Source organism: Ischnura elegans, chromosome X, assembly GCF_921293095.1.
Source record: "Ischnura elegans chromosome X, ioIscEleg1.1, whole genome shotgun sequence".
NCBI classification, from domain to species: Eukaryota; Metazoa; Arthropoda; class Insecta; order Odonata; family Coenagrionidae; genus Ischnura; species Ischnura elegans.
The window spans coordinates 89,197,220-89,214,031 of NC_060259.1; the positions used below are offsets into that span (position 1 = coordinate 89,197,220).

Sequence of the window (16,812 nt, forward strand, 5' to 3'; positions counted from 1 at the left end):
GTTACATTCCGCAATTCCCTCTCATCGCCATAAATATTCTACCACGATCGGATAGAAAAATTTACGCTACTTTTAAAATTGAATTTATTAAATTTCTCCTAATAGAGCCACACTTTATTTTTAATACCTTAACTATTGCGTTATTACAACTTTATTTCTGGAAAGTTATTCTCCGAGGATTTCGCGTCAATCTTGTGAAAGAACGAATCGTGCAATTTAATTTCTTGTCGTCGAATGCATATTTTTTCTCGCCATTTTAAAAATTCTATGCAAATAAAAACTTATCAATGGAAAGTAATTTATGTAAAGAGGAAATTTCGCCGACTGCTCATACTGTTTATCAACATCCCTAACTTTCCTCTATCTAACTCGTCTTCTATCGGGTTGAGGGGGTTGACGTCACTTCGCCCGGGAATTGGAGGCTACTACGCAACACAGTCTGCGCAGTTAGACATAGCTCAAGAACGGGTGTCAGGAAGAGGGGTTGTGTAGAAATGGCGTGAGACGAGTGAAGACGTGCGGAGCAACTGTGGAAGAAAGAAGTAACTAATTACAGCCATTGAACACCCTACAGTGATTTTAATGAAAATACGGGTATTTATATGAAACTTCTTATTGATATTGCTGATGTTGGGCCTTAAACGCATTATTTGGAGGGACAGTTGGTATTGAGTACTTAACAGGAAAAATAACATTGGTTTCGTGATATTGGGATTGTGACGTGAAGAAGGAATGAGAAGGAATTGTTTTATTTTTACGAATAGTGATCTTACGTAGAAATAGTCTGGAAGCCTATATTGTTGCAAACATGAATGATAATGGAATGTTTAATGCCGAAGCTGAAAAGCGACTGATCACTCTTCGACTGGAAACAGAGGTTCTATCGTAAGTAAAAAATATAGTTATTTTGTGAATAAATGGTAATTGATTAGTCATAGGAGATGTTTTAGAATTGTCTCGGTTAATCTCTTTTGTTGTACCTCCTTTTTAAGTGTTGAGATTGTTGTTATTTGGGGCGTTGTTATTCATTGGAAAGGTAAATGTTGATGCATCCCGAAAGTGTTGTTATGGTTTGTTTTTATTCAATATGTCATGTTGAGAGAGCAATTTCGGACTTAGCTTTTGATTTGTTAAAAATGTAATGTTCACCGATATCTTGTTTACCGCCAACCACCTCAAGTGATGTTCAATATTTTGTTCAATGAATCCATCCTTCAGTGCCGCTTAGCAGGACTTCTGGTTTAAAATAAGCTGGCGCGTATCATTTTAACGTGCAATATGGAATATCATCCCTAAAAGAGTTGTTCTTTGCTTTCGTTTCTCTCAGTGAAAGAGTTAATCAACTATTGGAATGATGATTCATTGACATTCTCTATATTTTGACATCTCTCGATTTTAGCTTGGTGATGTGAGGAAACCCTTGCTCAAATTGGCTTAGCTTACCTCACCCAGAAATATAGTGATTTTGGCCTGTAAGCGTTAGTAGTCTTGTGAAGCAGCTACGACATGAATCTCATATATGACATTATTTCAGAGCCTGCTAATCAAAGGGATGCACATGGCGGTGTATCATGAAGAAATCTATCAAGTCCCGTAGTACCGAGAGTAGTGCTGCTGCTGAACGTCTTGCTGATTACAAAGGAGAAGGGAGTGTTAGTTTTGCTGCGAATTTAGGAAGCCCCAGCTCAGGCTCTCCAGAAAACGAAGGTTGTCTTAACGTCACGGATATGCCAGAGGCCTCTGATCAAGCCGCAGCCATTGCTTCTGGGTCGGCCTCGTCCAAGGAGATGAAGGACAGTGTGAAGGTATTATTTCTTCGAGTCTTACTTGTCTATGGTGTCTTGGTGTTTCTGTCAACAAATCCTAATGTTTTGGCCGTAATCGACTTGGTATAGGGTGATCCTTGGGAAGCACATGAACTTTTGAAATCATAAATGTTTTCATTTCTTTGCGGATGCTTGGTTTTATATGTTTGTATTTTTGGAAGAAATTCCCATTTTATGTGGGGAATGTTGGAATTCAAAGTAATTTATACCTTCGTCGGAGGTGACATATATTTGTGCTACTTAAAATGTGTCGCTTGTTATGTATTGATGTCTTATCGAAACAAGAGTTTGGATTAGTATAGATATGCCAATCAGGCTAATGAAGGGAAAGGCTCACATATTGCTAAGTTGTGTGGAAACACATTGATGGTTGATGTTCTCATTGGTTGTGATAATTTTTGGGCGACAGTAAATTGCTGTTACTTCATAGGGAGGAAAACCGACGAAAACAGTGAAGTAATTGTTGTTGAGGCAGGAGAAAATTTTAGTTCCTTGTTTTCCCAATATTATGTGCTTTTGTGAATCGGCTGCTGTGAATTGTGAGAAGAGGAAGAGAGTAGTGGTTCTTGGTCTCATTGGGTGGTATCATTGTCTGTGGGATGAAACACGTTCTTAAGGCTGTGTGACTGTGACTTGATTGAGCGATTAGATGACAGTTGAAAGTTAGGTGTTTTATTCAATGTTGCTTGAATCACATCTCTATGTGTGGTGGCCCTTCATTTTCATGGTATTAACAAATGATAATGCGGCTGTCATGGGTAAAAAATTTTCTACAATCACTCTTACTTGACCTTACATTATGAAGTAAGACCAAATATCAATAAATCTATTCCATGGTTTCTGATTTATGCTAGAAAGAGGGTCATTTGGAAATGTAACTATTTTTTTCCTGTGCTTGTCATCATTTGCTCGATTCACATGTAGTGTATGATGGTGGTGATATTTGATTGTATTCAGCTGTTACTACATGAAGCTGATGAAAGTGTGCATACTGATGAGGTGCCATAAGTATTCACAGTGGGGGTTGACTCAGATTTCTTAAAATAATACCCAAACTCTCTTCCAACCATAATTAAAGCAGTGAAAAATTCAGGAAGTATATAATGTAATGCGTGTAGATTGTTTCAATGTGTGTAAATTTTTCTTCGAGATTTCCCTGAAGTCTGTGGGTTGCTCTCTGTTATAATATTTTTATGCTGCCAAATACATGTGTAGGAAATACCGCCTAAAGAAAATTCATGAGAGTACGATTATAATAGCGTTCCCATTAATGTAGCGAAACTTACAAATGTAGTAGAATTAGGAATGGACCCGAAAGCAAGCTGCAGTTGCTTCTCTTGTTACTGAAGTCATAAAAGATAATTGGTATCCTATGTTTATGTTTTTGCTAGGATATAATGACAAATGCATAAAATAGTCCTTAAAATTATCCTGCAAAGTCGATCCTTTTTGTCACCCATTTTTTAAAAACTGAATAATATTAATTATTATAGTTCCTAAAAAGTGCAGAATTCAGTCTTCAAATTTCAATGTTAAAAAAACTAGGAAAATGCAGACACACATTGGTCTAAGCATATAATCTTCTGAATTAATCACATTATCACTCAATCTCTCAGTGATTCAACCCAAAGGTGGGTTTCTGTGAGGATAGAGCTCACTCTGAACTAGCTTACAGGAGTGTGAAGTTACACATTCAGGGTTGGGGACCAGAGAGTCATAAAAATGTTGGGGGGGCCCATATAGGAGGTCTTGCCCCAGGAAGAGGTTAAATTGAAAGTGTGTCGCAGCACCGAAACACTATCATGATTCACAACACTTGATTCAGTTAACCTGCTTAACCTTATAATTATTTGTTTCAACACTCATTGTTGAATTTATTTTAAAAGGTAACTATCGTCAAGCATGGGAAATAAAAATCACCAATATATTTTTGTGATGTCACAAAGCATAATATAACTTAATTATTTTCTTGAATTATTGAGGGGGCTCCGCCCCCCCAAACGAATCTTTGAGGGGGCTCGGGCCCCCTCAGGCCCCATGGAGTCGGCGCCACTGTTGGGGACCCTGGGCCGTCTTGTTCTTTGAGGATTTTTAATTATGCATGCAAGGTTGAAATGAAATACTGTATTGTGACTTTGGACTGTCATTATGTCATTTGTAACAATGTGGCCTACATCCTCTTTAATTTTACACGGTCAAACATGGATATGCAATTCCAAATTTCATCGCACAATGATTCCTTTGTTTTCACACATCGTAATAAGCATTTCACCTTGTTGGTAAACATAAATCCCCTCTCCAGATGAACACCACTGCTGAGTTGTTTTAGGAATGCATTGCTGCTAAATGCATGTGTTTGTTGTGGCACTTTCGAGGAAATAATTTGGGGAGTTTTCAATGCTAAAAAAACAATTTTGGTCATAAGTTTGACTGGTTTTAAGATAAATGGGGATTACAAGTAGGTAGAGCTAGTTAGTGTGACTGTTTAGTTTTATCCTGCATAGTTGAAGGTCTCAATCAAATTGGAGTAATGGTATAATGTTAACTTCAAGGCGGAATGACTTGAGAGTAAATAGTTGCAGAAGTGAAAGTGGTTTCTTAATTTTACTCTCTTAGTACTAAGCTTTGGATGAAGATTTAAGTCTAAAGAAAGGCATTGCTTAGTTTTCTGTTGGAAATCTTTAGCTTTACTTGAACTTGACCATTTTGTAAGGTAAACCATATCTTTTCTCCCCGATGATTTATAGTTTAGGGTATCAGCTTCATCAGCATTTTAATTACACTCCATTCCTTTGGAGAGATTTTTGGGTGCTTACTGCAAGTAATTCTTAGGCTCATCTCACCCATTCTTATTAAAATTGAAGTAGAATTATATTTCCCTCTGGATATCATATTATAGGAAATATTAAGCTTCATGGAAAATTCTTGGATCGTGTCTACTGTCAAGTTCTCTCACACCTAAAAAGACGTTGCACAATAATATCAGCTGAAAAGTTCAATATTAAATTTCACGCATTATCCATGCAATATGAATGCACCTATAGCTAGCAGCTAATAAAAACTGCAGGCTTTTGATGAGTGTCACTCCATTGATGGTGAAGCATTCATTTAATTCTCTGAATTCAATACATTATTTGCCTGCCATGGCTCTTGGCAAATGAAGCTGGAATTGTTGAAATACTACCTACCACACTTCCCTCAATATATGGCTCTTGTTGATTCTGTTATTTTAAGCATTCAACTTATTTCTTTTACCCAATTTTAATCCTTAGCTTTAATTTTCAGTGTGTGAAAAGTTTTCTAAATTTACTTGGTCAGAATTTTTTCAGTACTGATTCGTTCCTGCTTCAGTTGTAATTTTTGCTCTCAGCTCAAGAACCAAAGGAGCTGTGAGCCAAATCCTATCCCTGAATAGTATTTTAAATACTACTTGTGAACCCTTTGAAGGACTGTAGCATCATCAATCATGCCTATAGCAGTGGTGGCTGGTGATTATATATCCAGGGTGTGCATTAGAGAAGATATACGATGATGAAAAAGGGCATGAAGTTCAAATGAGTGCTGCTAAATGGTCGTAAATGGCACTGAATGCATTGACAGACTAGGATCCTGAGCGCAGGTAGTGTAGGTGGCAGCTACACCACTACACTACCTGCGAGTTACTCACCAAATATGTGCGTGTGCACTGGCGTCATGTTGAGTCTGCTCCAAGCACCCATTTGAACATTGCATGCCCCCCCGCTTACCTCATCCTGCCCGAGCACCCTCAAGTGATCGCATAGACCGAATTTGTGGCCGGTGCGATGCTACAAGATGGCACGTTTGTAGAGCGGTGAATTCGCCAAGGAGATAGCTGTAGAGTTCGGAGCTTAATATTTCATCCATATGTAGACAGGAGTTTTATCTATCTCATGGTAAAGGAATACCTCTCTTTTATAATTCATTAATGTTTGGGTGTGCACTTGCTAACATGCCTATATGCATGCACCGCCACTGGCCTATAATATTTTTGTTGGCACATGACATTCAGGAACGTGGGTCGAAAAATTACTTGTTCATTACTGTGTTGTTACTAAGTTTAACATCTGCATAATGTCCAAAACTAATTTATTGTCATTGTATCTGCAAATTCAGATGGGTGTTAGGATTTATTTGGAAGAATAATGTCATTACAAGCATTTATTTTATATGCAATTAGCACTTAGAATGTAGTTTTTGGCTTAAAAATGGCTTGTAAGGTGCAGGAAGTATCAAATGATTTTGATTTTCAACCACCTTTTGCACTTTACCTTTCACAAGTTATTATGAAAGTGACATGACATGTTTATTTAAATGCTTAAACACTGGTGGAATATCACGACCATGTTGATAGATGTGCTCAGCCTTCAACTTGTTAGAAAAGCTGTCTGTGTGTCATGGTCAATAGCATCATGATTTTGAATGGCTGTTCGTTGTACTTTATCATTCTCCTTTAGACTAGCCGTGTATATCATATTACATGGTTGCAAGTGACTACATATGATTGGTTTTAAATGACTATCTACGGAAGTTGTGCAAATCAGTGACACTTGCATTCTAGGACGCACTTGATGTCCTTCAGTTGTTGCCCAAGTGGGTGGGAATGAAGGCCTCTGCCCTGGCAGCAGATCTCTTTTTATGGCTGCGGTTCTACAAGTTGGCTGACTTGTATTTTGTGCCCTCTTGGAGTGAATAGGACTTGGGAAGGAAAATGGAAGTAAAACTTAGTCACCTGTTTCAGTGGTTAATTACGGAAACTCGATGAAAGTGAATCTACCTCTCTTTTGTTCTCCTACATTGTGAACATAGCAGCCCAAATCTTATGTTTCCTCTCTCTACCCTACCTCTTTGTTGCTGACAGCCTTACCTTTCTGTTTTTGAGTCTTTTGAACTGTTTTAAGAACCGGAAGAGGGTCGATCACAAATATGTTTGAAAAGAATTGTGATATTTATCATTCTATTAAGTGAGATTGGTATTCCTCACTGAGGATGATGTGATGGAATATATGTATTTGCATGGATTCATCAGTGGCTTAAGCATGAAAAACTTCGGTCTTTGCCTATTAAGCTTGAATCACTTAATCATTTTTTCCTTCCCTTTAAATGATAGCTCCAGAATTAGGTTTTCATAGATCAAAAGTGATTGCTGGACCCATTTTTTAATCACATTGTCATTCTTACAGTCCTTTTTTCCGTCCCTTATTTGGTCACTTTACATATTTTCAACAGTCTTTCAATTAAAAGGCAAGGGTATCATTAAAATTGCTTTTAGCTACTGTGCATTCTGATTGGCTGAAGGAATGAAAGGGATGGAAAAAAAGATCGTGTGATTCAGGATTTAGATAGTGGTTCTGAGATTTTGACGATGATCTGAGATGCAGTGTGGTAGGCTTGAAAATGGGACTTATTTCCTCATTATTTATGTGCTTAAATATGTTGTGGAACCAAAATTATAGGTATATAGGTTATTAGGGTGGAGATTGGGAAGGATCTTAGAGAATTTTGGATTTATGGATAATTCATAAATACTCATACAGTACACTCCCGATTATCTGGGCTAATGATGGAGAGAGATGGCACAAATCGTCGGAAAACATGGATAACCCAAACTTTCACTTTAATGTCTTGTAATGTTCATAATTTACATTAAACAAACAATATATTACTATTTATGCCGTTATTCTGTTATTTTAGAATGCTTCCCGGACTCAATTAGAGCTTCCTTTGCCAGTTCGCAATCTTTTTAGCAGCGATAACATGGTTGCACTTGTATAATCATTGCTCCATGTCAGGCCTGGTTTTGAAAACCACACATCCGTGGCTGTGTGATCACAGATAAAGAAAAGTGGTTTGCACGAATGCTTCAAAACCACTGCTTGATGTCAGAAACCACGCTGACAGGCACCACGCCACATAATTGTGTCTCACACAAGTTGCCCGGGTTGCAACTGCTGCGGGACGTGTATCCGTGATCACGGAGGGGTCACGCACTGCGAGGCTTGGGAAACAGGAACACAGTGCTTCTGTTAATGCAGCTAGCGTACGATCGCTTCTGTTTACATTCAGTTTTACGAAGGGGATTCTAATGGAAATAATAGTCCTGGTATATCCTAGCATTAATGAAGTAATTCTGATTATTTTGAGTCCGATTTTACTTTTTTTTATTAAGATCGTGGAAATATTGAGTGAAAACCATGCGCAGATAATCCACAATGGAGATATACCGCAGCCAGATAACCGGTTTTTGCAGTATTTGTGCAGAAGATCATTAGAGAAATCGTTGATATTTTCCACCGTTGCATTTACAGTAAAACTTTGATTTTACGCAGTTGGAGGGACCGAAATATGGACACTGTGTAAAATCAAAGTGTGTAAAATCAAGAGTTGGTATTGAGGAGAAGTATAGTTTTCAGGATAACTCTTGCTCATTATTTTTAGAACCCCTTTTAGAAATTTTTAGAACACTTTTGTATGGTTCTGATTTGAGCCGGAACCGGATCCAGAAAAAGTCTCATTATGTGTGGCTTTATGGTAAAAGAGCATGAATTCCTTTTCAGTCGTATCAGATATATGTTTCCTGGATTAAATTATACTCATTTGGAGGCAAGAAAATGAAGCCTAATAATCTTATTTACTCACAAGCAACACCACAGATGACGTGTTACCTTGAGAAAAACAACGTTGCATTCCTGAACAATGTTTCCCATGGTTGAATAACATGGTAGAATTGCTAGAATTTCTGGCGCTAAGATTACATCTGTTACCCAGGAGAAATGTCGCAATGGTGATACTAAATGCTCGCAGAGAAGCTAATTTTCGAAAATATTCTCATTAAAAGCAGTTTTCAGGAAATCCATTTAACCACCTGCAGACAAACAAAGATTGGAGATTGAAGAAATGAGATATCTGAGGATAGTTATCCAAATTAACCCCAGTAACAGAGAGCAAAATTGTGCTAATACATCACAAAGGCTTTACACCCTGTGGGCCTGGGTTCAAGTCCTGGCAGTAGCAGAAACTTATCAGAGATGGCCCTATCCCTACTTGAGAGTAATGTGGAGGGCACTTCCAGTGCACCACTCTGTCCAGCGAAACGTTAAGCCCTCGTCCCTTTAAGGCCTATCATTACAACTTGGCTAATGCCAATATAGGGTTCCTATCCCCCCAGCCCTTACTTCATGGCTCTAATGACCCCAGCTATCAGTTACCTCCTTCCAAATAGCATACCAAAGATAATACGTAGCACATAGGACCCGGGATATTAGGAAAATCAGATTTTTCCGGTGTTTAGATCACTTTTTTAAAGTGAGCTATTTAAATAACCGCGCAACTACCGTCATGCCGCCAGTGATGAATAAAAAAATTATTAATAGTCCGGAACAATCTTCCTTCTTTATAATTTTTACGTATTAAAAAACCATTTTCCCATGAAAATTTAGTATAAGTAGATAGAATCTACCGGGTATAGCTCCTCTGTCGGCATTCTTCCGCGAATTCAGCGCCGGGACCTTCGGCTCACAAGCCGTGTGACTCATCTTAACGTAATATTTTGCTTCCCCATAGCTGATAACAACACCGGACACTTTTTGTATTTCGATTTAATGGTACTAAGCCATTCCTGAGTTTAAAGGGACTGCCTTATCACTCACGTCTTGATTTGACTTCAATGATTGCATGACGATTGTCGACGCGAGTTATTCTCCGAGGGCATAAACTCCCGTTCCGTTAAAAATAAACGCTTGCCACCTAGCGGAGTTAAGCTAATATCTATTGAAGTTCCAACAATGTTTCATTTAAACCCACTGAAAATGAGATACAAGTTGAATCAGCTCTAATAAGCACGCCGCGCAATCAACTTTCCCTCGCCTCCATTCGTCCCGCAGATGTGGGGTTAGCCCGCGGAATGAGACGTATGCTTTTACCATCGTGTTGAAACACCATCGACTTACGTCCATACTAGAAGTACGACTATCTTTTTTGGATCACCTTGGAAGCCAAAATGTTGGCACGGGAGGATTTTTAACGGCTAATTTCGCCGTTATATTTCGCTGGGGCGAAGGAAAACATCCCGGTCAAGGCGAATGATTTTTTCTCTGTGGAGTTATCGCACAATTTGTGCATTGCGGGTGACTCACGTAAAGTTATTACCGTGGCTAGTCCCGGTATACTTAAATTCGTTCTTGTATTCATTTTTGTAACTCATTTAGACGAATAAATAACCTAACTTCATATTGCTCTAGTCGGGTTTTTCAAAACAAGTCGAAAGACAACTGCGTAAAATCAAGATTAGCGGCCTCTTTGGGGCTGGGGTTATGCTGCGCAAAATCGAAAAAACTGCGTAAAATCAAGAAAAGATGTAAAATCGAAGTTTCGCCATTGGAATTCCCTATGCTTTCCGGCCGGACTTGAGTGTCGCTGCGTAAAAACGAGACTTGATGTAAAATCAAAGTGCGTAAAATCGAAGTTTTACTGTATATATTTATCTGTTGCTTGCTTAAATGGAACAAGTTCCGTCAATTTAGGGTGCTCTGGGTCATCAATCTTTATTCTTAGGCGTACATTACTGCTGACTCCCAATTATCTGGCTGCAGTTTATCTGGGCTGCTGATTATCCGTACATGAGTCCACGGTCCTTCGAAGTTTTCTGCGATCTTTGTAAAAGTCATTTGTAAATTCAGAGGAATGTTAACTACGATCTTAAATTATTGCTGTGGCCTTGCATGCGGTTGAATATGGTTCAAGGGAACTGGAGATTTTGTCGCACTCGGGCATGTTTACGCCGTTACCAGTTACGGCCAAACTGGAGAGGAAGGTAATAGTGGAAGTGAAAGCAGCAGGGGAAGTGGAAGTAGAGATAGCATGAGTCATAGCCAGGCACTCGCCTGCGTAGACAATTTGCTTTTCGTCCAGGTTACCTATAACCGCTTCTGCGCAATGGTGTAATTGCTCGCCCGTTGCCTTCATAGAAGTTCCGTGCTCCTCTTTTCCATCACGGCATGGGTGCGGGCTCAGTAATTGCGGATCCACGTCCTGCAGCAGTTGTTTCCTGGGCAACTTGTGCGAGACGCAACTACTCGGCATGGTGCCCGTCAGTGTAGTTTCTGACGTTGCGCAGTGGTTTCGAAGCATTCGTGCAAACCACTTTTCTCACTCGGTGACCATGCAGCCGCAGGTGCGTGGTTTCAGGAAACCAGGCATTACTTGTAGCAGTAGGAATACGGGTACAATCATGTTATCGCCACGAAAAAGATCGTGGTAGGGGAAAGAAAGCTCATAACGATTCCGGAAGTCAATCTAAAATTATAGACAATGTGCGTGAATAATAATATATAGTTTGATTTAGGTAAATCATGAAAATGACAAGAAATCAAAGTAAAGTTTGGTTTATACGTGTTTTCCGATTATTCGTGCCTGGATATTATTCATTAGCCTGGATAATCAGGAGTGTACTGTATATCACTTTTCTTCATACCTATAGTGATATTTGCAAAGTAGTATAGCATGAATAATGCCTTTGTATTACCCCAAGAAGTCTGAGAGTATTTTCTTTGGAATATTTTACCCAATTTTTTACTCCTAGGGCTCATATGAAGGTAGCTACAGCACACTTTCTCAATGTAATACTTCCATTGCAATGTACTTTGAACTTTAAGTGTGTTAATTAAGGCTGGATCAATTTAATTGTGTCTAGCTGGAACAAACTTTTCCTGTAATAGGGAGCCCTATTGTTTTTTGTGAGGAGCAGTGGTAAATTTTTCTGGGAATTAAAAATTAAATATTTACTGCTAGACACCCTGGCTAAGCATGTTTTCTGGTTACTTAATATTCTCAATTATATGATATTTTCTTTAGAAAGTGATTCTAATGTGGATATTTTCTTTCATTTTAGGAGAAGAAACTGTCCTCAGGGTCATTAGGAGGAGGTGATGGAGCACGACCTAAAGTTGTTACGGTGAAACATCCTGAGTCCAACAAGCCCAAGCCCACTGTAAAAAAGAATAAGCCTATTCAAGCAGATTTGGTAATTTTAGTGGAATATATGAATATTTATCAACATGAGGTAACAGTAAAGAAAGCAGTGAAATGTTAAATGCACTTCATTTTCATTTCAGGACGTGGCCAAGGAGTTTTTAAGGTGCAAGGATGACGCAGCGTTGCGACTGGACCTTAGCAAATCCAGTGTAAGTTTTGTAATTTCAGATGTCCCTTGGTCGCCTATTTCTCATAAAACCTGTAAATGAAATTATTAGTTACAGGTCCTAGTTACTCTGATGCATGGTGGAAAGATGTTTTTAATTTTCTCAGCAAATGAAAGTAGAGGAGAAGATGATAATTGTTGGCCTTCTCCTTTCTACTTTTGTTAATTTTTGTATTGGAATCAAATTATGAGGAAGCCAGCCAGTTATTCAATCCATGCATTCCTCACAATAAAACTAGCTGTTACAAATCACCTTGAAGTTATGAGGCCACGTTATTAGTTACTGGGGACGTTATAATTTGTTTTCTGTGAACTTAATTGATATTTTGGGGAGTCGACATATTCACTTTTGTGGCAATGGTAGTCTTCATTCTGGTATTTTCTAGTTCATATATGACTTCTTTTAAGGTTAAGGTTGCTCTTTTAAGGTTGAGGTAGCCATGCTGGAATAAGCACTTCCATTACTCCAAATGAAACATTGAAATGTAACTGCCTATCAGGTCATTCCATTTCAAATCAACCAGCCTTTGACGCCCTTCGTCTCAGATTTTCATGAAACTTGCGATGGTAATACATTCTGGTATGATTAGAGATTGTGTGCAATTTTAGCCTCCAAATGTCGATTGTTTATGAAATATGATCAATTGAAATTTGGACGTGACCCCCAAATTGCTGCACCGTGCAATGCATGGTTAGTTTTATTTTCATCCATTCCTGTGTGATGGAAAGTCATGATTTTTTTTTAGAACTGAGTAGTCCATAATGATCCCAAGATTATCATTAAATATTAACTGCATTGAGTAATTCAGCTGCAAAATAATAAAGTTTACGAAAGCCTGATGCAGGATTACGCCTAGCCATCAGCGCATTTAGAACACCTCTAACCTCTGTGCCTCATGCATGCATTGGTATTCTTGGACGATGTAAAACTTCTACCTACTAAATAGAATCGAGGTCCCTGTGATGTCATGCGGAGTGGCATTGCATGGGTGCCAATCTGACCTTTTACAAATGAGGTTAAAATTGACCATTAACATTCATCTAAACTGGGGTCTTGCTTGTACCATTTTTCATTGCTAGCATCCACAGGGAAAGGCCATGCAAATACAGACTCATGGTTCAGTTTTAAGTAATCATTAATGTATGAGCAAAGATCCTGAGAAAAAAATCATTAGTCCGGCCTTCCTTTTAGTAAAAAAATACTTATTCATGGTCACGGGAAAAAATGGCATATTTTTCAAGGCACTTAGAAATTACATGATGTAGAAGAGATATTAGCGTTTACTTATATGATTAAACAATATTGGAGCATGCGTTATCTCACTATAGTGTATGCTACTGGCTAGTAGAGTAGGAAACACACATGGAATCATGTGAATGTATGCCCCCACGTACTGTTTATTTTGTGTTATCAGGACTATCCGAGCTGAGGGAGTTTTAATTAAAACAAAAAACTCCATGAACCATGGTACACTATTGCATTCTACATTCCTTTTAACCTCAGTGTAAATACCAGATACATTTCATATCCATATGTATTGACATCACAGGAATGTTTATTATCAAAAACTGATTCGGTTTAAATTGGACTATGGACTTGGTTAACTCGTCCGGACGGGAGTCATATCTACGATCGTTGACATAATGTTCCATAATGCATGATTACACCTAGCCACTAGCAGAGAACTTGTCAAGGCTGTGTGCTAGGCTGATCATAAGACCATCTGAGTATCTGGTTTGACAAGAACAGAAATTATCTATAAAGCAGATTGATTTTGGGATAAATAGAACATTGGAAATCCAAATGGAGGAGAAAAAATTCAATAGAGAAGCTCGATATGCACTCAGCCAATCGTTGAGACCCAACTTTCAAAAAATTAGGGAAGCAAGAAGAGAGAGGGACACCAGCAAATCAGGAGCCACCTGACTCAAAACTGATGCTTTGGAATCATGTATAAAGGCGACATAATCCAGCCCGGCATCAGTGCCCTGAGGATGATAGTGGAGTTAGCCATTGAAATGTCAGCAGCAGAAGACCTGACCCAGTTGGAAACCGGAGAAGAACTCATTCATCTGTGGTGCTACAACTCTCAATTTTATGAAGTCAGTGGGACCAGAGAATGGGCACTTCTGATATCGAATGGCGTAATTTCAAGCCTTTTTAATAAATTTTAAGTATACCGGGACTAGCCACGGTGATAACTTTTACGGGAGTCACCCGCAATGCACAATTGTGCGAAAAATCCACAGAGAAAAAATCATTCGCCTTGACCATTTCTTTCTTTTCTGCCTTCGTCAAAGAGAGAACACCTATATGTGTTCAAAGTTCGGACTTTACTCTCCGGCTGTGGCGCCGTGCGCACGATTTGGACTGCTCGTCGCATAATATGCTCAGCAGTCCATACCACCTTGTCCGGTTTAGTCCACAAATTTCCACAGGGATGAGTGACGCCTCGGTAGCTTAACTGGCTAAAGCACTTGGCCAGAAATCGAGGGATCCGGGTTCGAATCCCGGTCAAGGCGAATGATTTTTTTCTCTGTGGATTTTTCGCACCTTTTTAATAAGTCGCGAAAAAATTTTTGCTTTTGTCCTGCTGCTCTTTTTTGTCTTTTGTGGCCTTTTTTAATGTTTTTGGTGGTAATTTAATATTCAAAAATGCATCTTGTTGTCGATTCTGTGCTTTGAGATATCGTTAAAAAATCATGACACTAAACTTCCTATTATTTATTGTTAAATATCAGCGATCGTAGCACTACAGAAATTCCTGTCCATCTTAGAAAACGTAATCACATAACGAGTTGAAAATTTTTGTATATGAAGTTAACCTTAGCAATTTGTGGTCAGTAGCAAGCAGCTACTATCATCTAGGCATAAGATAGATATGTTAAAGTGTGTGATCTATAGTTCTATTTCTTTCTTTTCTGCCTGCTAGGTTTGAGTATCGATTGTGTGTGCACTCAGCTTCCGGTGCACGCTACGATTCTGTGTGTTCACGCCTTTCGTATAGTTGGTTGATGGTGATATGTATCCATGTTTATCAGAATATATTTGTTGAACTAACTCTGTCTGAGTCTCATTACCTCTGCCTAAAAACCTAAACAACAGGTTATGGACCCAGGAGTCATGCTGTGTGGTTGTAGATGTTCGTTTGTTGATAAATTGGATATAAGAAAGGGTGAGACTATGGCAGATCAGGATGAGCTGATGGATTCTGATGGGCACATGAATCCAATCCTGAGTGAGGAGAATTATGAATACTGGAGGACCATGTCGGAAGCGTCACTGATCTTTCGAAACTGCTGGGACGCAATCAACCCTGGACTGAGTGCTGATGATTTGAAGAGACGGGAAAATGTGCGTAAAGACAACAAGGCTCACGCATACATTTTCCTACATGTGCGCCTGGAGTGCCTTATGGACATCAGTCATTAAAAACCAGCGAAGGAGTGTTGGGACACTATAGAAGAAATTCATCGTAGAGCTACATCAATGGATAAAGCTACAGTAGAAGCCCGGTTTTACGAGTGCTAATAATCCCTCGGAAATTACTCGCAAAACCGAGCGCTCATTGAATCCGAAAGTGTTGAATAATCCCACCAAAGCCCCACAATCATTTGTATTTACAGTTTTTCTTTTATTTCCATGGTATTTAACAAAGTTAAACAGGTAGACAGCCATTATCAGGCACATTCTGGTTGAGTAGCAACATAAAGAAAGAAACTGGGAAATTTCAATCATATAAAATACAGTAAAACCTCTTTATATCGTAACGGTGGGGACCAAAATTTGGGCATTATGATGTATAGAGGTTCACTATAGAGAGGTTTTAGTGATAGGCACCATTTTTTCATATCATTCAGAAACGAAAGGCAGTACTGTCTATAAAACCATTATATGTATGTGTTTAAACAAACATGCATGGATTAGTGAACATATATTTATTACCTATATACATAATAATTACAGAAAGCATGTGCTATCACATGATTTTTACTATGATTTGAGAGAAAATTATGAGATCTCTCTTAATTCAATAGTCATTTAAAATGATTAGGATAGTTAGATACCTTTGTTCTTATTTACTGTTAGGTATGCTCTCATATGGAACAAAATGGCCACAACTAATGATTAATGTGAAAATTACAGCATATTAAAGGTATATAAGAAACAAATAATAAGGGTGAAACATTTATCACTGAAAATGCCATTCCATGTACATAATCGCAGCTGCATTAACGGTGTTTAGTTGTCTCGGTTTGATTTGAAGAGGTAGTTAGGCCGTCTCGGGGGTATCTCCTTGGTATGATAAGTGGAGGTTTTACGATATAAAGAGGTTCACTAGAAAGAGGTTTGCCTATAAATTTACATGTAAATCTGACGGGACCGTAGGGATGGTATGATGTATGGAGGTTTATGATGTAAAGAGGTTCACTACATAGAGGTTTTACTGTATTAACCCTTTGAGTGCCACCGGCTTTTTGGTGGGTACTCCCAGAAGTGCCATGGGTATTTTGCTAATTTTGTAGGCCTTTTTTCAAAACTTAATAATTTGCTTATTTATAGCTGTTTTTGCATAATTCTTTTTGTATTTAGGAGTAAATTCTTTCTTACAAATAAAAATTAAAAAATATTGCCCTTTTTTTCTTGGTAAAACGCAATTGTTGTAGCTTAATCTTGATTTTACGAGATTGAATTATTTAATTTTTCACTTTTGACCCAAAAATCGAGACGTAAAATCCTTTCTACATCAACAAAACAAGAGTAAACAT

At 38.4% G+C, this 16,812-nt stretch overlaps 1 protein-coding gene across 2 annotated transcripts in view; it reads left to right on the forward strand.

Moving 5' to 3' along the window:
* Window positions 1-400: 400 nt before the first annotated feature.
* Window positions 401-16,812, forward strand: part of LOC124171753 (leucine-rich repeat protein soc-2 homolog) — a 58,624-nt gene continuing 42,212 nt past the window's right edge. Inside the window, exons 1-5 of one of the 2 annotated variants that reach the window (XM_046551039.1) lie at window positions 401-594; window positions 765-885; window positions 1,535-1,805; window positions 11,734-11,865; window positions 11,957-12,025. In XM_046551039.1, the coding sequence (XP_046406995.1) occupies window positions 1,572-1,805; window positions 11,734-11,865; window positions 11,957-12,025 (435 nt within the window). In that variant the 5' untranslated portion in view covers window positions 401-594; window positions 765-885; window positions 1,535-1,571. Of the gene's footprint in view, window positions 886-1,534; window positions 1,806-11,733; window positions 11,866-11,956; window positions 12,026-16,812 lie in introns of both variants that reach the window. The other variant, XM_046551038.1, reaches the window with a different exon arrangement.